This window comes from Echeneis naucrates, chromosome 8 (assembly GCF_900963305.1).
Source record: "Echeneis naucrates chromosome 8, fEcheNa1.1, whole genome shotgun sequence".
NCBI classification, from domain to species: domain Eukaryota; kingdom Metazoa; phylum Chordata; class Actinopteri; order Carangiformes; family Echeneidae; genus Echeneis; species Echeneis naucrates.
In genome coordinates, this window is record NC_042518.1 from 17130070 (window position 1) to 17150701 (window position 20632).

The 20632-nt window shown below is 41.1% G+C and overlaps 1 protein-coding gene across 3 annotated transcripts; it reads left to right on the top strand.

Annotated features, from left to right (window-relative positions):
- Positions 1–1509: 1509 nt before the first annotated feature.
- On the top strand, positions 1510–17826 carry slc29a4a (solute carrier family 29 member 4a). Of its 3 annotated transcripts, none has more exons than XM_029509432.1 (11): positions 1510–1675; positions 3628–4009; positions 6506–6637; positions 6762–6875; positions 7559–7687; positions 8504–8578; positions 8671–8939; positions 10549–10669; positions 10854–11041; positions 13328–13568; positions 14199–17826. In XM_029509432.1, exons 2-11 carry the CDS (start codon positions 3796–3798, stop codon positions 14342–14344), a joined length of 1629 nt encoding a protein of 542 aa, XP_029365292.1. In that variant the 5' UTR covers positions 1510–1675; positions 3628–3795; the 3' UTR covers positions 14345–17826. The 3 variants fall into 3 exon arrangements, with proteins under 3 accessions (XP_029365292.1, XP_029365293.1, XP_029365294.1); XM_029509433.1 differs by lacking the exon at positions 1510–1675 and having other exon boundaries at positions 2171–3858; positions 3907–4009; XM_029509434.1 differs by lacking the exon at positions 1510–1675 and having other exon boundaries at positions 2171–3858; positions 3907–4009; positions 8671–8930.
- Positions 17827–20632: the final 2806 nt, after the last annotated feature.

Here is a 20632-nt window from a genome sequence, read left to right on the forward strand (position 1 = left end):
AAATCATCCTACCAGCACCTCAAGAGCTCACTGATTCATACATTAAGCCCCTTTTTTTTTTAAATTGCTGTTTTCGATTCTATAAACTAACAAGGCGTTGGTCCATTTTGTCATAAAGATGGTAGAGTGCTTACAGTCTTCTCTGTAGGAAAATTCAACAGGTGAAACGTTCTATTGTAATCAGCTACAATAAAGCACAAATGAATGTAATCATGTGAAACAACTGCAAGGGTGAGATCCAGCCAACAGCGTTGTCAGATAAAGTGTTTCAAGTGTTAGACTCACAACAATGAGACAAAAGAGTCAGGATGGAGTCAGCGTACACAACGATTATATCGGGTTCTCAGGAGCAGGGAGGTCCCTCCGAGTGAGTTCGGTCTCTGCTGTCCTTCCAAAGTAGGACCTTCCACAACACCCACACTGTTTTCAGGAGTTCAGCCAGCTTTTAGCCTTGAACAATATCTGCTAAGATGCATAGGAAAATGATGTAATCAGAAATAAGAAAGAGAACATGCTATACATAATCTTTACAAGATCAGCATGACATTATTTGTAAATGCAACGAGTATTCACCACAGAAGTCAGATATTATTCTGTATCTTTTCTGTTACAGGATATGAACTCAGTAACAATACAAGTGGGGGATTCAAACCCACAACCTGCAAAGCAGCTGTAGCAGCACATCAGAATCTGTTCAGCTGCACCAGCAGTTCACCTAAAAACACACACAAACCATTTAACTAGTTTCCATCTGTTTTTTCTCCACCATGGCAGCAGTGGGGGTGTGCAATATGATGGAGGCCCTGCCAATAATGAAGTATTAGCATATTGAAGTGAACTGATAAAACTGTCAATCACAGAGAGGCTCCAGTGCCAGCATTGTGTCTGTGTGTGGGAGCAAATGTGTGTGTCTAAAAAGATATACCCTCGAGAAAAAGACATAATGATTTCAGCCGCTCTATTGTTCTTTTTATTCATCTCCTGCTTTCATTATCTTTGTGCTATATGGCAGCACACATGTATTTCACATACAAAGCCAAATAAACGGGGCAAAAACCTAATCTATAAAATGAAGAGAGGGCAAGACAGAATCTGTAATGAAAAATCAAAGGTTTTAATAATTCTGGACGCCCCTCCTTGGATTTATAAACTCATCTGTGAAATTTGTGAGTTATAAGCAACCTGTTGTGCTTTTATGTCATTTTTTAAAATCTTTTCTGCCATTGTGAGAATATTTCTATCGGACTTATTGCTGGCATTTGAATAACCTTTAAAAACAAAAAGGCAAGAATAAAGTTTCCGTCTACCGCTTTATACAGCTGCTGATCACTGCAAGCTTACTACTACTCGTTCGTTTTCCTCCAGTGCAATGCATACATTTATTTTGCATGGGGGGAAAGTTGTTTGCATTTGGATTCATTGTGAGAGATGAACCCCCCCCCCCCCCCCCCCCCCCCCCCCCCCCTCACCCATCCATCCACGCTCCCCTTCTCTGCTGCCGGATGGTGCGTTCAGGAGCGCACGCAGTACGGCACCGGGGCATCCCTTGTGTCTGATGGAGACGGGCTGAGGAGGGACCAGGTCCGACCGGCAGAGCCCACCTAGAGGATCTTGGAGGGGGAAGGTCTCCGCTTCTGCAAAGCCAGGGGAAACGGACACGGGAGACACAGTGGAGGTAAAGGGGCCATTAAGAACCTGTTGTTTGTGTGTTATTGTTTCTTCGTTGAATGATGAATGCGGCGGACGGAAAAAGAAAACGCGCTTGGATCTGAGGGCGACATATAAACCTTCCTGGACTCGGTCAGGATGGATGAGATGGAGAAGAAGAGGAGGGATGATCGTCTGTTTATCACCCTCGCCTTTTCCCTCGCTTTGATTCGTTCCAACCTCTCACGTCCACGCACGGTTAATTGGTGTGGAGTTGGTGCATTTATATAACGCTGATTTCTCTCCGGGCCAGGTGAGCTGCTTCACTCCTGGTGCTTTCGTGATGTTGCTACGTCTTGGTTTGTTATCTTTTAATATGAGATATAAACATTAGAAACTGCAGGGTGGCATGAGACTGCAAATCAATTACAGTCGCTGGATGGAGCCTTTTGGTTTGGAGGATAAGGCTGAGAGCGCCGCCCCAAGCCTGGAAAGGGAAACTCTGTAAAAGATGTCTCTCATGGCCAGTGATTTGGGATCATTATTAGGTTTAAATCCTCCGTGGAACAAGTGCTTTCATGTCCAGGAGAGGGAGTCCTCTATTGAAGCACCTGTTTCCCTGTTTCTTTGGAGGCCAGGATGAGCCCACATAACGGAGGTGTTAACCTTCTTACATCATCCGGTCCTGCCAGCTTTCTAGGCAGCTAGGCGGTTTAAAATAGGATCTCTCCCTGTAAACAACATCAACAACAACAACAACAAAAAAAAAAAAAAAAAAGCAGCTGTACTGCTTCTTTTGGTTTGCAAGAGATGAACTCTAACACTTAGTTGCCAGGCTACAGGGCTGATGGGAAAGCTGTGAATGTTCCCAAGTCTTTGTGTAACCACCAGGTGAACACAATAGATGAGCTTTGTTGCGTTTTTTTGTGTACATATGTTTGCATATGGAACACCATCAATACCTGTGTACACTGATCTCGCTCGGAGCAATATAATTTCCCTCAACAGTTCCCTGCTGACAGGGTTGAATGAAAGCAGGCAAGCCAGCCATGTTTGAGCTGCTGTAATGACAGGACGGACACCTGGTGCTAAGTGTTTGAATGTAAACACGGGCCTGAGGGGGAACAGGCTGCTCTATTTTTCATTCCACTGTCAAATGTGATTCATAGTATGTGAGCATGTCAAAATTACCAACACACACGTTCCTGGCAATTATCATAACAATTTCTTTGAATCATTGATTCCTTGCACAAATGTTTCAAGTGCCACAGTAAAATGTCCTCTGGATTTGTTGGATTTGCAGCTATTGCCTCATTTCTATAAAGAAATATCTTTGGGGCGTTGGTTGTTGGTGTTGAGTGTGTTTAAGGTGGCGTTGGTTGATCTGACAGAATAAACCCACTTGTTCGACTAATTCCATTCATCTACTACCAGACACACAGAGGATCTCATTGATTTGACAGTTATTTCATTAGTACATTGGTGTGGACTTAAAATGGGAGAAAACAGCGGTGAAAGGCTGTCAAAGACTGCAAGATCTGGATTTGAAAAGTTCAAAATATTCAACCTCCATGACATAACACAGAGAAACATCACATTAAAGCTCCCGGAACCACAGAAGATATTTTTCTTATATGTGATTTAAAGAAATAATTCATCATTGAACCTATAATCAATTAATTGTATAATTGATTTTCGCCATTGTGCTGTACAGTAATAGAATAATGAAAAGCCTGTTCACTGAATTCAGAGCTGTGTTTTGCTGACCTTGTCTGCCACCCAGTCACGCATCCTCTGTCACTCCGTTTTTCCCACTTGATATTCCTCCCACACAAACACACAGACAGCAATGAAATGTGTCTCTTTTGGGCGTCTAACCTTGTCTTGTCACTTTCACTAAGACACTGACTGAAATTCTTTTATTTGTTTCTCTGTTGCATTTGTGTGTCTGCCTCTGTTTCCTGTTGTTTCCTCCTGCAGATCCTCCATCATCTGAAGGTCTCCTGCCTTTCTTCCAGGGCGCGCCACTGGGATTGTGTTTAACATGCACACTCCTTAAAGGGTGTAGCTTGTAGAACAAGAGAGTGTTGAGTGTGTGTGTGTGTGTGTGTGTGTGTGTTTGTGTGTGTGCATACTTGAAGCGGGGAGATGGGTTCAGTGGGAGCAGAGCGCCGAAGGCCCCCGCCGGTCCAGACGCCTGAAGAGAGGGATGTGTGGCGGGATGGAGGAAGAGCTGGATGGAGGGATGTGGGGAGGGAGAGCGGCGTGGTGCAGAGCTACAGCTTCGATTCGTACCAGCTGGAGGAGGAGGAGATCAATAAAGACGCCCCGGAGCGAGGCGTGCTGGCTCTGTCCGAGCCTGGTGAGGGACTTTCTCTTCTGACTAACTGTCTTAGCGTGTTTATATGTGTGTGTTCAACACCAACAATAACTTATCAGAGTGAAAAAGCAGAACCACATGAATACTCTTCTACTCTGCAGCACCAGGATGAACAAAGTGTGTTCAGATACATCGATAGGAAGCTATTATTTCACTGTTTCCCAATAAGTTCAAAATGTTTTTTTCCCCCCAAGATAAGTTAAGAGGGAAATACACAAATAAGGCAAATGTTTTCCTAATTACCAACAGGAAGAAATATGACTTGCTCTCCTGAGAGTGTGAATTTCTGGTTGATGTGGACTGAGGGTGGATTACTGCATTTTCTGTACACATAAAATAATATTTCCACTACACATTTATCACGGGAACGCACACTAATGATTTTATCACAATAATTTCACATTCATAATATCACAGAAATTTCAAAACACTATTTAGTGTGTTTTTTTATTGCCTATTTTTGTTTATTTCATTTGACTCAAATGCATTGTAGGCAGGAAGAGACTGTAATCATTCTCATGTACAAATTACAAAGACATGCAGAAAGAACTATAAAAGGCAACCGGGTGAACTGGTAAACAAAAGGCCTAAGAGCTGCCATCTGATATAGTATATGCATTATTGATATCATATTAATAATTCATTGTAAAATTGTTTGGTTAAGATCACCCTCTTGTGATGTTTAGTGTGTAATGTCCCTCCCAGTGACTGGACTGATGTTGTTTGGTCCCATGTGCGATTCCATTATTGCCAGTTTTATTCTGTGACATCTCAGGTTAGTAACAGCAGGTTCTGTAAACATTTCTCAAACAGCCAATGAAATGCTAACCCTAACCCTAAGCATGTGGCTCAAATGAATGTGAACGCTCAGGCCTTTGTAGTGTTTGCAGCTGATGGTGGAGGCCAGAAAGAATGAAAGCAGTGATGTATGTAAAATGCATGCATGTATAATGCATGTAAAACGCTGTCGGGAGGCCTGTTGCCTGGTTACTCAGGTTAGACAGGGTGCGTTGATCAGATCAGAAGTGACCAAGGCCACATGCTGAGGGCCTTAGATTGACATACCCCCCACCCCCGCTCCTTGTCTCCTGATCCTTTGCCGCTGTCTCGCTTCTTTTGTACCACTACACTTCAGTCTGCAACCGGCAAAATAGAGAGCGTATGAGTCCACCTTTCCCTTAAAGAAAAAAGATGAAGGTACAGTAGTCTGACCCATTTTGGCAGAACGAGGAAACTTTCTAATGCTAATTTTACACATTATTTCATATCTTCCTTGAGCAAAAGCACAGATACAAGTTTTATTAACCCCCGAACTGCCATGTAATCTGTTTGAATGAATTCAAATGCAACCCATACAGTGAAATATTCAAGCTGTGTTCAGCTATGGTGAGCCAGTGTCTTTACGTTTTCCTGTGCGATTTTGCTACACTTCAACCTGGGAAGTACTCAGGTTGATTTTTCTCCATTGTTTCTCATGTCTTGCCAGACACTTTCAGCAAGCTCTTAGTTGGGTGAAGTGTGAAGAGTGTTTTATTGTAATCTATAACCAGGAATATTTCCACAAACTAGGTCTTAGATAGTTTGGGGTATATAATTATAAAACCAGTAAACTGTAAATGTGAACATTAGGAAGTAAAAATCCATCTTGAAGTCGTCCCATTTTGTTGGTTCCTCAGCTGTCAAGCCAGTCACAATATGAGCAATGCAGTGTTTTCTGTTAATGAGGTTTGACTTTCGGGGGGGGGGGGGGGGGGGGGGGGGGTATTCCTCTGTGTGTGCAGCCATGATGACAATGTATCTCTGCTCATGCTACACAGTTTGCTTCAAAATGAATAAGCCTGGACTGTTTTCACATCCTTTGTGTCAAACAACGAATACTGCAGAAATGTAGATATGGCCATTAAAACAGCTAATTATCTATAAGCAGATCCTGAGATTTTGCAAAATCTTACTGCAGCCCAGCAACCATCAATGGATGATGAAGAAAATCATTTAGCAACAACCAGTTTTCATAATGATAAATTATATAATTATAATTATTAGAATAACATGTGGAAACATTTTTCCTTCAGTTAGCTGTAAAATCAAAATGCTCCAAAATCATTAATAGCAGGATCACAGGATTAGGGACAGAATCTAAACCGTATATAAAGAGCATCTTACTTCAAACACAAAGCTGAAAAACACAAACGTCGTGGTTTTGGCTGAGACTATTTGTGCAGCTAGCTCAGTTTCTGTGATCAGTCTTTAACCAGCTCAACAGGAACCTCCGCTGCATTAGCTGCTCTATCAGCAGAGCAGCAGCTTTGGCTCTGCCCTGCTCTATCAGCATTCATCCTGATTAGCTTTAATGAAGATGGAATGCTGTGGCTTCAGACCTAATTTGGATGTTTTGTCATAATTTTTATTCCCACTGCTTGAGCATTATTTCATACCCTTTTAATTCTCTAACCCTTGACTCCCTCATTCCCATCCCAGACTTTGAGGAGCCAATCCCTGACGACCGTTACCATGGCATCTACTTTGCAATGCTATTGGCTGGAGTGGGTTTCCTCCTTCCCTACAACAGTTTCATAACTGACGTGGACTACCTGCACCACAAATTTAAAGGTATAAATATGCATGAGCACAAATAAACCAGAAAAAAAGGATACATGAGTAGAACAGTGCCGATGTGGAGAGTACACATTTCCATCCAACTCCCAGGAGTGATGGCTCCGTTTTCATGTTTTAGGAACATCCATAGTGTTTGACATGAGTCTGACATACATCCTGGTAGCCCTGTTGGCCGTCATCCTCAACAACGTGCTGGTGGAGAGACTCAGCATGCACACCAGAATCACTGTGGGTAAGTCAGGCAGGGACAGACAAGTCTCTAATTGTGAAATACCCCTCATCACAGCAGCTTAGACTGCTAGTCTTTTATTAATGAACCTCTGGGAGTCTTAAGGCTTATCAGAGCAGAGTACACATAGATAAAATGAGAAGACAGTATAAAGAGGGGGAAAAAATACTGCAATAATCCTCCTGTGTGTTTTAGTTCTAAACTGTTTCAAACAAACTTTGTCAAAGACTTTGGCACAAGGGAGTCTGTTTCAAGATCTTACATCATCCCTTTTTTTCATTCATAATGCTACTGAAGTAAACCATGTAAGTTTGCACTGAGGTTTGTAAAAGGGTGAGTCATATATAACGAGATATTTTTAAGCAAAAAAGAAAAAAAAAAAAAGTCTTTAAAAATGTATGTTCCCTGAGGAGAGGTTGGCTATCTCTGCATATACGTAGTGTATGTAAGAGTAAGGTGTCACCATTCAGCCCTCTGCAGCTTAAAATAGCTTTGGTCTTGCATCCTTGAGGAGATGTGAATATCTGCACAAAAGTTTGTCTCTGGAGATAATAACTCGCGATCAGACTTCACCTGAAAGTGAGAGTGTGAGTGAGTCAAACGTTGGTGTAGTATGTGTTTAGTCCAATCACAACATAGCCAAGTTCAAAGATGTTCTCATTGTCTGCCTGTCTGTCTGACTGCAGGTTACGTCTTAGCTCTGGGGCCGCTGGTCTTCGTCAGTGTGTTTGATGTCTGGCTGGCGAAGTTCACGACCAGACAGGCTTACATCGTCAACCTTGTTTCAGTGGGAGTGGTAGCCTTTGGATGTACAGGTACTACGGCTTTGCTGTGGAAGACAGTGCCCTATACAGCTTTCTTTACTAATCAGCACTTCTGCTGCGTCTTTCAGCTAACTTTGGCTTTACCCCCAACAATGGTATTGTGTTGGTTCGCTCTAACCCCAATCCATTATGCAGACAGCTGCTGTCAGCAGATAAACGTTTTTCAAAACCAACGTCGCTTGAGCTAAGGAGCTCAATATTTCCCTCAGGAATTTATGGAAACAAAAACTAAGTGAAACGGGTGGTGGGGTGTGTGTGTGTGGGGGGATGACGACTTACATTCATCAGGTGGGCAGAAACACACATCTTAATTAATTTTTATGTTGCTCCATATGCTTCAGTGAAAACAATACAGCATTCAACAACTAACAACAGTGGTGAATATTTCACATGTGGAGACTAAAATAGTCAGCCTTAATCTGGGGCTATGACTCTGCATTGTACTCATTTAAATGTATTAATTATATTCTGCCCACTTCCGTTAGTGTATGTATACATATGCAGTAAAATGTAAATGTATGTATTCAGACAGAGATGTCCAGTGGACAACCCGTTGTGTCAGCACAAACACGTGGTTTTAGTCATCAGCTGCTGCTCAAGCCTTTCCTTGTTTTGGGAACATGGAGCATGGAATTATTTCAGCCAACAGAAATAACAGTTTAATTAATGCAGATCCAGAACTCGGAGCAGCCTCTGTCAGGTGATGTGAGGAGGTTGAAGAAGCAGTACCTCTAAATAAAGACTTGGGACAGTGGTGACTGCTAGGACACTATTTGTCCGGGTAACCACTTCCTCCTCTGTCCCCAGTGCAGCAGTCCAGTTTCTATGGTTACATGGGGATGCTGCCCAAGAGGTACACGCAGGGAGTGATGACTGGAGAAAGTGAGTTCCCTCATACACACAAAGATGTCCTTCCTCAATGTTTTTTTTTTTCTGTTCTCATTGGTCGCCCTGTTTCCATCCTACCTCTCCAGGCACGGCTGGGGTGATCATCTCCCTGTCTCGGATCTTCACCAAGCTGCTGATCACTGACGAGAGGAGGAACACGCTCATCTTCTTCCTTGTCTCCATCAGCATGGAGATGCTGTGCTTCCTACTTCACCTGCTGGTACGGCGCTCCCGATTCGTCCGCTACTACACCAACCACGCCCAGGGTAGAGGCCCGAGGAAAGGTCATGACCCCCGCAACAACGGGACTGGATACAGGGTTCACCATGACGTCACTGCAGAGGAAGTAAGATTTGTAAGTCTGCGGACACTTTTTTGGCCATAGTGTGTGTTTTTATGGTGTTTCCCTGTAGTAAATACAATGATGTGTAGGTATATTGAAACATCTGGTCAGATGTTTTTCGTGGAATTTTAAACACTGAGATTTACCTTTCAATAATGAGTAGAGACTCACTGAACCAGTAGCTTGGTTGCAGTTCCTTACCTTGTGCCTCTGTTCATTTCTTATCCAACTTTACCTAACTCTTGTCAGTGTCTTTGAATGGCCACACAAAGTCGAGCCCTTAAAAATTACCAGTATGGAACAAAAAAGTGTCCATTTAATGTGAAATTCTTTATGCTATTGCTACAACTGTGTGCTGTACATGATAAAGATGAATAGCACTGGCAGTTTGTCATGATGAAATGTATATTTTACAGTACTGGCCTTCTGAGAATCTAACTCTCACACTCCCTGTAGACCAACTAATGTTTGATTCATCAAATCTTTCGAAAATGTTTCAACAACAACTGTTTCTGGATTCAGAGAGGAGTGAGAGGTCAGAGGCTCCTCACAGTGTTGTCATACAACTCAATTTCTTTGAGTAGTGTGCATGTGTGTGTATGAAAGTGTTGGAAAAAAAATTTATGGGCAAATAGGGGCAAGAAAATGCAGGGGGTGGGGTGCAAGTGTAGGGGGGACAGCCTGCCAATAGGAGGAAGAGGCAGGGATCGTGCCGAAAGTAAATAAATAAATAAATGGCGTAACTGAAATAAGCAGCAAGGAAGGGGAGGGGGAGGACAGAGCAGGACACCAGCCTTGATAGAGACATGAAGAAATGAGGAAAATCCTCTTTGTCGTGTGTTTGTTTCTGGCTTTCTGTGTGTGTCAGTGCATGTGTTTGTGTGGGTGTCTGTGTTCAGAGCCTTCACAGGAAAACAAATGACCTCAGAGTTTTTATGTGTGCACATTTGTGTTGTTCGCAATTGCAAATGCATGCGTGTGAGGGATACCCCGTGTTTTACAGCACTGTGTGTGTGCGTGTGTTAAAGTGTGTGACAGTGATGTTTTCTGCATCTGGGGGCTGATTTAGGCTGCTCTTTGCTATGGTTGCTCGGGGAAACCAAGGCAGTGCTCTGTATTATGGGATAATCAAATAGAGTGCTGCCCTCTGGCCTGCAAGTCCTACTAATCAACTAATGGACCTTTCTGTGTCTCTCTCACTTGCTATCTCGCTCTCTCCTTGTGTGTGTGCTTGTGCACGCTTCTCTGATGTGCACTATGGAGATATATAATTTGATGATGAGGATATGTGTGGGTCCTGGTCTTATTTGCAGTCCTTCCTGCATTCTCTTTGGCGTCATTACATCAACCTGCAGCTACTCACAAATGTCCTCTAATAGCTGCTACCATAAAAGGCTGATGTCATGCAGCCAGGAAGCCATTATTGACGAAAAGAAGTAAAAAGATCAAGTTCAAAGCACTGAGACATATTTATTTATGTATTATGTTTTCCTCAAGTGTTTGTGTAATGCCCTTGAAAAAGACTTGAAAGCGCACCAATCATATGAACAACAAGATTGTGATGTTCCCTGTGTGGTTTGATAGTTAATCATTTGATCTTTCACATAATGTGTGTCTCCAGGGGAATGGTGGGACAGGGCCGGCCTCGACAGAGGAAGGCGCTGAGGACTTTGTGGGTGGTACCTATGTGCGATTTGATGCCCCAAAAGCCAAGATAAGGAGGAGCTGGCCTGGTGTCCGCGGTACTCTCGCTTTAATCTCCTGTACTCATTGCTCTATTAGCCTTTGACTCTCACAGATGGATTTGAAATTCAAATATCTCCTGGTGATTTCTGGGAGGACTGTTTCCTTAGTGAGTTTTCTTGCTCGGTTCAGAATGTCAAGTTTACATTTTTCGTCCTGTGTTTGTGCGTCTTCTCCAAACAGACATGATCTTGCATCGTTATGTGGTGTCACGTGTGATCTGGGCCTATATGCTGTCTATAGCAGTGACCTACAGCATCACTCTGTGTCTGTTCCCTGGACTGGAGTCAGAGATACGAGAACCCACCCTTGGGGAATGGCTCCCCATCCTCATCATGGCCACTTTCAACATGTCAGACTTTGTTGGCAAGGTGAGGTGCAAGCTTTTATCTTTTTTTTTTATTTGTTAAGTAAATTTCAATGATAAAAAAGAGAGAAGGAGACACTGTAGGAAGAAACTGCAAATGAAAGGAAAATAATTCATAAACACATTAACATGATCGTTTACCATTTTCAGATGGTAAATGATCGTGTTCATTCTCGTTATACATGGAGTCCAGTGTTTCCATGCAAGTCTCAGTCCAGCTCCACACAACAAAAGACCAAAGCTCTTATCTAAAATCTATTCCAATGAGCTTTATGATTATGAGATGCACAGTTCTTTAAAGTTTCAACTCTTTCCTCTCTCTTTGTGTTCTGTTTTAGTTGTGTTATTATTGTGATCGTTTTAACACTGATGGTATAGTTTGGAATATTTCATTCCCGATAGTTTGGCTATGCAAGGATGGAATGTGATTCAGTCAGGAGACAGGTATTTTTAATTCTAATTTAAAAAGTGCCTGCGTCTGGCACTGCAGTTGCAGAACAAGTTCAGTATTATAATTGTCTGTCAGAGGAGAGATAAGGAGGGACCTTTGGTTTTGGGTACAGGAGGCTGGGAGTTACATATTCATAAATTAAAATTAAAAATGTTTGTTTAAAGACTTTAAAGAACTTCTAGCTGCAAATTTTAGCTAATTGTTTTACAATTTGATCACAAAGACCAAAAATAGAGCTAAATGAGAGTGAATGACTCAGTTCTGTCTGGTGACCTGAAATGCGACAGCTTTGGTCAGAATGGTCAGCTTTGTGTGTAGTTGTGACGGCCTCTGATATTTTCTCTATCTGTATTTGAATTATTGAAAATGCAATGAAAATTTTCAACATTTTGGTTCCAAATCGACGGTCTTGTTTGGGGAGCATTCAGAAATAGAGTGGTGAATCCTTTTTTCATTCAAGGGCTTTGACAAGCTAGTTCTTATGATCTTGAACAATATTTTCCTGATTAGATTTTCTTGGTAACCATCAGACTATTTCTAATCATGCAATAAAAGCACAGTATCATGGCTGCACCTGAAATTTCATAAAGCTCAAAATCAAACACATATCTTTTGTCCAGCTGGAGATGTATTTGGTCTATCCTGGACAGGCTGTCTGGATCTGGTCCTAACTTCCACACCACATCACACCCTGATGTAGACTATAAACACAAACCAAGAGAGCTTATGGAGTTTGCACAAATGAAAACAGGATATTGTGAGTGACAAGAGCAGGAAATTTGAGTGTAGAAAAATACTTATGATACTGCAAACACCTCAGCCACCTGGAGGCAGGGCTGCAACATCCTCCGTGCCTCTCCTTCTCTTGTGTGAAACTTCCGTCCTCATTCACACACATATTATGTCAAACAATGCAAAAGACACACTACATACTAATAGTTAGATTTTTACTTTATTTTTTTTAATTTTCATAATAACTCATAATAATGTATCATTTAATTTTCCAGAGCGTGTCTGCTGCCCCCCCGTGGCAGAAAATTGTTACTGAAAAATGGAATAAAAATTTCAACTCTGTTATTATAAACCTAGTTTGTGAGGTCTGTTCTTTTACTGAAGCCTTCATACGTTCAGACCAAACTCTGGTCCATCTTTGCAGAAAAATCACAACAGATTTGCAGTTGTGTTGTCAGATGTTATGTTGTGTCACCTAATGGGCACAGTTAGGTATAATACTTTTATATACTGTGGCAACTGCTTAGTCTGTCTCACATATAAAATCCAATCAAATATTGCTTAGTGCCAGAAAACATGCAAATGCCCATTTATTATTCCTGATCCCATCTTGAGATTCAGGGATTTAATTGTATTTTTGAAACTCCTCTGCTCCAGAGAGCAGCCTGAGGGGACGCCATCACGCTTTAACGCTGAAGTTAATCTTGTGAAATCGTTGAAGGAGTTGCCCAGTATATTAAACCTGAGTGTAAGGCTCAGGAATGAAACCTTACCTGGTGGACTTTGAAGGCAAAAAAAAAAAAACAACAAAAAAAAAAACAAATGATTGAGCAGAAGTCGCTTGGGTCACCTGATTTGACTTTGTCCTCACTAAAAATTTGCTTTTGCTGTAATGGAAGGACAAAATATAGGGAGAAGAGAATTTCAAACTTAGAAAGGAAAATAAAGGAAGCTTAGAGGTGAAAAAAAGTCTGTCGAGAACAGAGAAGAGGGAATAGAGTAGAGCATTTCGATTCATCTGTTGTGCTCTCTGGCCTCTCAGGGAGGTGAGGATCCTTGGCAGCTTGTAGTCCCTCCAGCATCACTGAAATATCCCCTGCTCCTCAGATCTTGGCAGCGCTGCCGTATGACTGGTCTGGAGGCCGCCTGCTGTTCTTCTCCTGCCTCAGGGTGGTCTTCATCCCCCTCTTCGTCATGTGTGTGTACCCCGCCAACGCGCCCACCCTGTCTCATCCCGCCTGGCCCTGTCTCTTCTCCCTGCTCATGGGAGTCACCAACGGATACTTTGGGTCTGTGCCGATGATTCAGGCTGCAGGAAAAGTGCCGCCAGAACAGAGAGAGCTGGCAGGTGAGCTGTTCACCTCAGTGGTCGATCACTGAATTGAGAAATAGTTTATAAATTTTTGCTTCAACACATTGGAGTGATATTGATGGCTCTCTTTTTCACTCTCATTTCAATATGAAGTTTTGTAAAAAAAAACAACAACACAGAATTACTTATGTGAGCAAAAGAAAAGCTCTTCAGCTTTTATGTAATTTTTTGGTAACAAAAACAAACATTTTCTAGTTTCATGTTCTCCAGAGTAGGGATTTCCTTCTTTCCACTGCTTTATTTTTTATTTATATATGTATATATATATATATATATATATGTATTTATTTTTTTTTCATTGAAAAGTGAAAATATTTGAGTTTTTTTAGTGATATGTTCACCAGCTCAAGTCATGATTTCATGATTTCTTATCTTTGCCTACATTTTTCAAAATTTTCCAGTGCTTACATACAAATGTTAATGATCTAATTTAAATTAAAATTAGATAAGATTTGTCTTAAAATAATCACTAGTTAACTGGTACCATCCTGTTAACTGATTGCAAAGCGGCACCTTACTATGGGATAGGAACAGGAAGTTACTGTGGAGAAGCCAGTTTCCTGTTCTCTCTGTACACTCACACTCAGCCTCTGACTCTCTCTTCAGGGAACACCATGACAGTCTCCTACATGACCGGCTTGATGGTGGGCTCGGCTGTGGCATATGCAGCTTACAGCTTCACGGCTCCAGGGACGGGAACACACTCCTCTGGGATCAATGTGCACACCACTGCCAATGGTACAGGATACTGAATGTCTACACACGATGGAAACATACATCCACAGAGTTGGACGTAAATACACCGATATCTACACATAGCTGCAGCCATTAATAACCATACAATGCCGGAAGAAGAAGTAGCACAGACTGATAGATGTCTGACATATTTTTACTTTTGTCTGCATCACTGTCAAAATTAAACAGGAGACATGAGAGACAAAAAGTCTAGCACGGAAGGAAAAAATATTTAACATTGAAGACGTAGCAGATTTGGCTACTTGCTCATTCTCTAGCCTGGTACCCCAGTGACCTTCACATGGAGCTGTGCAGCTGTCAGCCCTTTGAGTTACTCGCAGTGTAATTATTGTCTGTGTGTGTGTGTGTGTGTGTGTGTGTGTGTGAACAGATTGGCTGACATTTGTACAGAGTAGAGTCAGGTGATATTTTTCAGCAGGGACTGAACGACTCAGTTTTCATAGAGACCTTGTGTCTCTGGTCATATATATTACATTTCATGATTTCTCTGAACTGTTGCTGTTCAACACAGAGAGCTGATGTCAGTGTGGATTGTTCTGGATCAGCTGTTTCAGCTGCTTGCTCCTTTACCACTTTAACGCTGAGTATCTGGAGTATCTAGGTAATGAAAATATTGCTATATTTCTCAGCCATAGTCAGTTGATGGTAATATCCCTTGGATTTGAAAAAAGCAAATAAATAAAATACTGTAATGCCAAGGGGGTTTTTAGTTTCAGGATTATTGTGGTTATCTGAGTATAATCTGAATCAGACCCAGATCAGTAAAGTTATGACTATACCAGCAAAATTTTTGCTCAGTCAATAAACACACACTTTATTCAATGTATGCAAACACCCCTGAGTTCAAAATTAGTCATGGGAAAGATTTTATGGTCAAAGAAATAAAAGGGAATTTCATATAAGCAAGTGATAAATTACCTTTTACTGTAACTCAGTGACACAGAGGTTAACCCTGTAAACATTTATTTTTATTCTGCTGTGTATTCAAAAGCGCTTTGCTTTCGCTTCATAGTCGTTACCATTAACAGCTGTTTACCTACCAGGTCAGAAAAAAATGTACTTCTCCAAGAGTTGTCTTCAGCAGAGGAAAGAAACACAAAATTCAATTCATACCGCTTTTCCCCTGCTGAGGTCAACATACTCAGCCGCCGGCCCTGGCCTGTCTCATCACTCTCTGATAGAGACTCACTGTAGCTGCTCAGAGGACCAGTTCGTGTTCATGCATTATAGAGACAACAGCCAGCACTCACCACCAGACGCTCCTGCGAAAACATCAAGTCCAGTGGCAGGAAAAACACACAAAGGCCCCAATAAGGGAGTTGTTGTCTCTCGCTTTTAAGTCAAAGGCATGACACACACCGTCAACACTGAAAACTCTTTTTCTTTGAGTTAAGTTCAACACGTCAGGCTTTTTTGTCTAATCCAACAAACCGTTATCAGCCATAAAATAACTATTATTAAATAGTGTGATTAGGTTTATCAATGTTGTCACTGGCAGCTGCTCATCCCTGGTACTCTAATAAAAAAGGAGAGTGAGAGACTCCCGTCGGTTAAGTGGAATTCACAGCCTGTGATGGCTGAGAAGAGACTGAAATGTCGCCATGAAGTTTCTCCGTGCCCCGACTTTGTTCCTCTGAACTGTGTCTGTGTTTGACGTCCATGTATTGATGTGGGATACTATGAGGTAAATAACAGTTAGTGCCAAACGGTTTGCCTGTTTCTGATCAATGTGAATGTAAAGCTGTAAATATACAGAACAAAATACACTCGAGGCAGTGAAGAGATTTTATTTTATCCAGTTTAAACCCTCTAGAAACTGTCAGACTCCTATTTTTTGTAGCTATATTTAGCAGAGGGGATGCAGGAAGGCCCTAATTCTTTTATTTCAATGTTATTTCAATGTTTGTTTGCTGCTTTTTTTTTTTTTTTTAACAGCTATAGCAGCCTCTCCAGCTTCTTAATTTCTCCGCATCTTATATTGGATTTGCTAAGTGATAAGAGGATCAGCAGAGTTCAGTGTTTGTACATTATGGAGAAAACAGGCCCAAGTGTAGATGGCCACCAAGTGCACTGCATTATGTAGGTGACGGCTGGAATGGTGCTGTTTGAAGACTGCTAGGGTGCCATTTGGGACATAACCTCATTACTGCATGTATGTCCCACTGTGCTGATGGCGCTACACTGCCCAGGGCCTTTCTGCTTTCAGTGAGCTGCTGGGTTTGATGGTGTTCTTAGTTATTTTTGGTCAGATGTATCATTAGAGGACATGGAAAGTCTCTTTACTCCCATTTCTCTTGATCTGTGGCTGAAATGACTGGGGGATTTTGAAAAAAAAAAAAAAAGGGAGATCCCACTATGTAAAGAATTTTATCACAGTACTTTTTCTTGAAACCAGTAGACAAGTTTTCCGTAGCGATAACCAGTTCAAACCGTAAACTGCTCAGAGAAGAAAATGACACTTTGTTTACAACAGCCAATTTCAAATCTTATTCATAATCTACTAGCTGAACACTCTTGATTTTTGTTCAAAGGTAATGAATAATTCATGAGTTCACATTACATCTTTTGTATTACCTGACACTTTAATACATATTTTTTTATAATGACAGAAAAATGGGCTTCAAGAAACTGTGATCACCAAAATTTACAGATTGCAAGGAGTGGAAAGAAGAGAGGAAATATAGTCATTATGTGATGTCTTAATTAAGTATTCTGTTCTTCTTAAATGTTGTAATCACATCAAATTCCCCATTTTAGCTCATCTCTGTGGTCTTGTACTTGTCAGTTTGCCTTCCTGTTTCAGTTTTTGTACTTCCGCCACATTAGCTTGTAATGACATACATTTTGTCACCAGTCACAGCAAAGAATTTCTGCAGGAACCACCTCATGCTGACTAATTTAGACTATACACTGTGAAATATCAGTATTGTGTTGACACAACAAAGTTGCATATAGTTGCTATGCTGTTTATATGTATATAGTCACTGTAACATAAGATATTTTGCAGGTGATATTCATGGCAAAAGTATAGTTTAAGTGATTCAAACTAAGAATTGGGTGCAGTGAGTTGAAGTCGGCCTTTCTGCTAGTGACATCATAGTATAGCTGTTGGGTGTCTATTAAGTTATTAATACAAAATCCACATACACAGTAGTCAGGCTGAATTTAGTTCATTGTCCTAATTCTTCTGACTATCCCGCCATATGGGAGAGAAATTTTCTCATGAGGTGAAATTATTGCCGCTGAAGAAAAGTACATACCCTTCTCTGTCTAAAAACAATATTCATTGCTTAACCTCAAAAAAGCAACTAACATCGTGCTCTAAAACTTTAAAAACTTTAAAACTAAAGCTGATTTGTCAAACAGTCAAATAATATGAACTCACATTTTACTTTGTTGTACATAATCTACATGACTTCAGTTTAAGATAATGACTTTGTCTGTGCCAAACATTGTACCATCAGCAACGCTTAATTAAAAATCGTTTACATCTAAGTTTGTTGCTTCATTCCTGTGTCCTCACTTTTTCAGCTGCTGGAAGGAAAAAAAAAGGTTTATTTTTACATATCATGGTTTAGATCAGGGCTTCTCTTTGTGTGTCAAAACAGGAAGCCACCACATTTAGTCAGTCTGAATTTTTTCCTGTCTAAACAGCTGTGAACAGAACAACTCAGCACCACAACTCCAAAGAGCAAAACAAAGTCAGCGCATACTTGGGCCACATGCTGTTTTCTTCCGGCCCAGTATACACACAGAGCCACGGCCCAAGTCTGGCCCAGACACACCATGACTGTACAATGCTACTTTCACATTTGGACCAATTCTGGCACACACACACAAAGCAAAACTTCTGACTGTCAGTCAATACCTGAAGACAACATGCTCTGCCCGAATGTGGAAGTATATCGGTTGTTTTATCTTCTTATGATTTATATACCTGAGTATCTGTGCTTCTGTGAAATCTGAAACATTAGTAAAAAGTTTTATCTGGTCTGACTGTAAGTTGGTTGCAAGTGTTGAATTACAAAACAGAAATCAATGAGCAGGTTGTCGCAAAAGGATACAAGTGGATAAGAAATTAGACATCCTTAGTCTGATGACAACTAGCATCTTCTCCCCTGAAGTTTGGCTGCAGTCGCTGCTTTTGTCCAGCAGACAGCACTGCTGCTCAGAGAACAAGCATGGAGCACGTCAGCTCCAAATGTGTCCCGGTGAGGGGAGTTTTGCAGACAGATGAGGGTTTTTTCTTAGATAGGATTGATTCTTTTAAAGGGAAGTTCTTCTTGTTTTTTCTTTTTTTTTTTACTTTTGACTTTTGCAGCAGGACAGCGTCTCATACTCATGTCACCAAACCCCAAATAGACCATATTCACCTTTAGACTTTATATCTAGGTTTTTATGTCTTAGCACGCTCATGTGAGTATGTGAGTGGGTGTGTGTGTGTGTGTGTGCTTGCTAATTTTGGATGTAGCTGCAGGGAAAGTCTCTGGTGTGTGACAGAGCAACTGATCATTAGTCATTCTGCTCCACATACTGTAGAGAGGAGGAGGAGGAGGAGGAGTAAGGGGAAGATGAAGTGCAAGAGAGTAGAAAGAGAGTGGAAGTGTAAAAGAGTACAGGGACTGAGGTCCAGCCGTCTGTGCTGCTCTCTGTGTGTGTAAATGCTGCCACTGTCTCGATGGTCAACATCAGTGCAGCTTTCCTACAAACACTTTTCTACTCTTTATAAAATGAACATTGGCTTCATAAGCCCACTCCCTCTTTTACATGAGCTTTATCTGTTTGCCTGTTGTTTTTGTAAGCATCTCACTTGGACACATGGCAGCCTCTTTTCTGTGCCACAAAGCAGTAACAAGGTGCCCTAAATTGTAAAATGCAGTATCAATCCTATGTAAAATTAAATGAATAATTGCCATATATGAACGTGAAAATGCTGTACGTGGTGTTTTCAGGTCATTGTGCTGGTCTTCTTCTTTATTGTGTCTGTGGGGAGAATCAGCCCTAAACAAAGACAGAAGCAGGTTATACATTTATCATTTCATGTAGATGTACGGCTAAATAGCATTTGGGACGCATTCAATAAAATATTGATATTTTTAAGATGTTCATCAGGGAAACCGTTCTACACAATGTGAATAAAGATTACTTTTTGACTATGGGAAAGACACGGGTGAGTAATGCTGCTAGAATTCCAATACTTACTGATGTACCATGTTTAACCACATCCTTTACTTTCATGAACATTAAAACTAATGCCCTGATGGTCAGGGAAGATATTGGAAGTGAACAAATAAAAGTGACTTGTCTTAGCTGAAGAGCAAAGGTAAGTCATTAGAATGAAGAAGAGAGAGAAAGACAAAATACAGGTTATATGCAGTGGATGTGACAGAGGGGGCAGTCCTCAGACAAATGGCAGAGCAACACAGAGAGAGGGCCGTGGAGACAAAGAGGATGGCAGAAGAGGAAGAGAAATGTGAGGGCATCAACTAGGAGAATGAGGAAGAAGAGGGCAGGAAAGGGAGCAGAAGATGAAGAAAAATGTCTGAAACAAAGAGGTTTGGGGTGGGAAGGAGTGTTGATGGATGAGAGGGGAGAAAAGAGAAAATCTGAGAAAAAGAGACAGTAAGCAACAAAATACACAAATTCACTCACTCATGGATGGATGGATTGATGGAGTACAATAAAACAAAAATGATCGTTTTCAATGTCATACATTTCGGTTACAACAAGCAACTGCTAACTGACTAGGGACTGATTTATTTTTGGCCAGTACAATTTAACTGTGTTTTGTAAATGCACATTTATTTTTTTGTTTTCTTTAAAATCAAATATTTCAATGGCAAAAAAATAAAGCATATTTTCCCAAACAGACATTGAAAACAAACAAACAAACAAACAAAATGCTTTGATGGAATGTGGTTTACTGATAGACTGATGAGGATCATGGAATAAAAGATTTTCAGGCTGCTTCCTTGAAATCACCATATTTTGGAGTACCACCATATACTTTATAAGAACAAGATCAAGTTCAATGAAAATATATGCAGACTGTCAGACCAGCAAATTTCAACAATCATCAGGTGCAGCCTGAAAGCCAAAACCAGTGAAGGGACACTTCACTGGTGTCAGTGGTTGTTGGTCCCTGTCTGTCTCTGTGTGTTGGCCTTGTGAGGGACTGGTGACCTGTCCAGGGTGGGATTGGCTCCAGCACACCCCGGTGACCCGGAAATGGATAAGCAGTAGAAGATGAATGAATGAATATCAACAGTGTCATAAACTCCATC

Excerpts from the sequence above, each read along its gene's own strand:
- slc29a4a (XM_029509432.1), top strand. The coding sequence starts at position 3,796 with ATGGGTTCAGTGGGAGCAGAGCGCCGAAGGCCCCCGCCGGTCCAGACG. Across the intron at positions 6,638-6,761 it reads CCTGCACCACAAATTTAAAG|GAACATCCATAGTGTTTGAC; the intron begins GTATAAATATGC and ends TTCATGTTTTAG. Across the intron at positions 10,670-10,853 it reads GAGCTGGCCTGGTGTCCGCG|ACATGATCTTGCATCGTTAT; the intron begins GTACTCTCGCTT and ends TTCTCCAAACAG.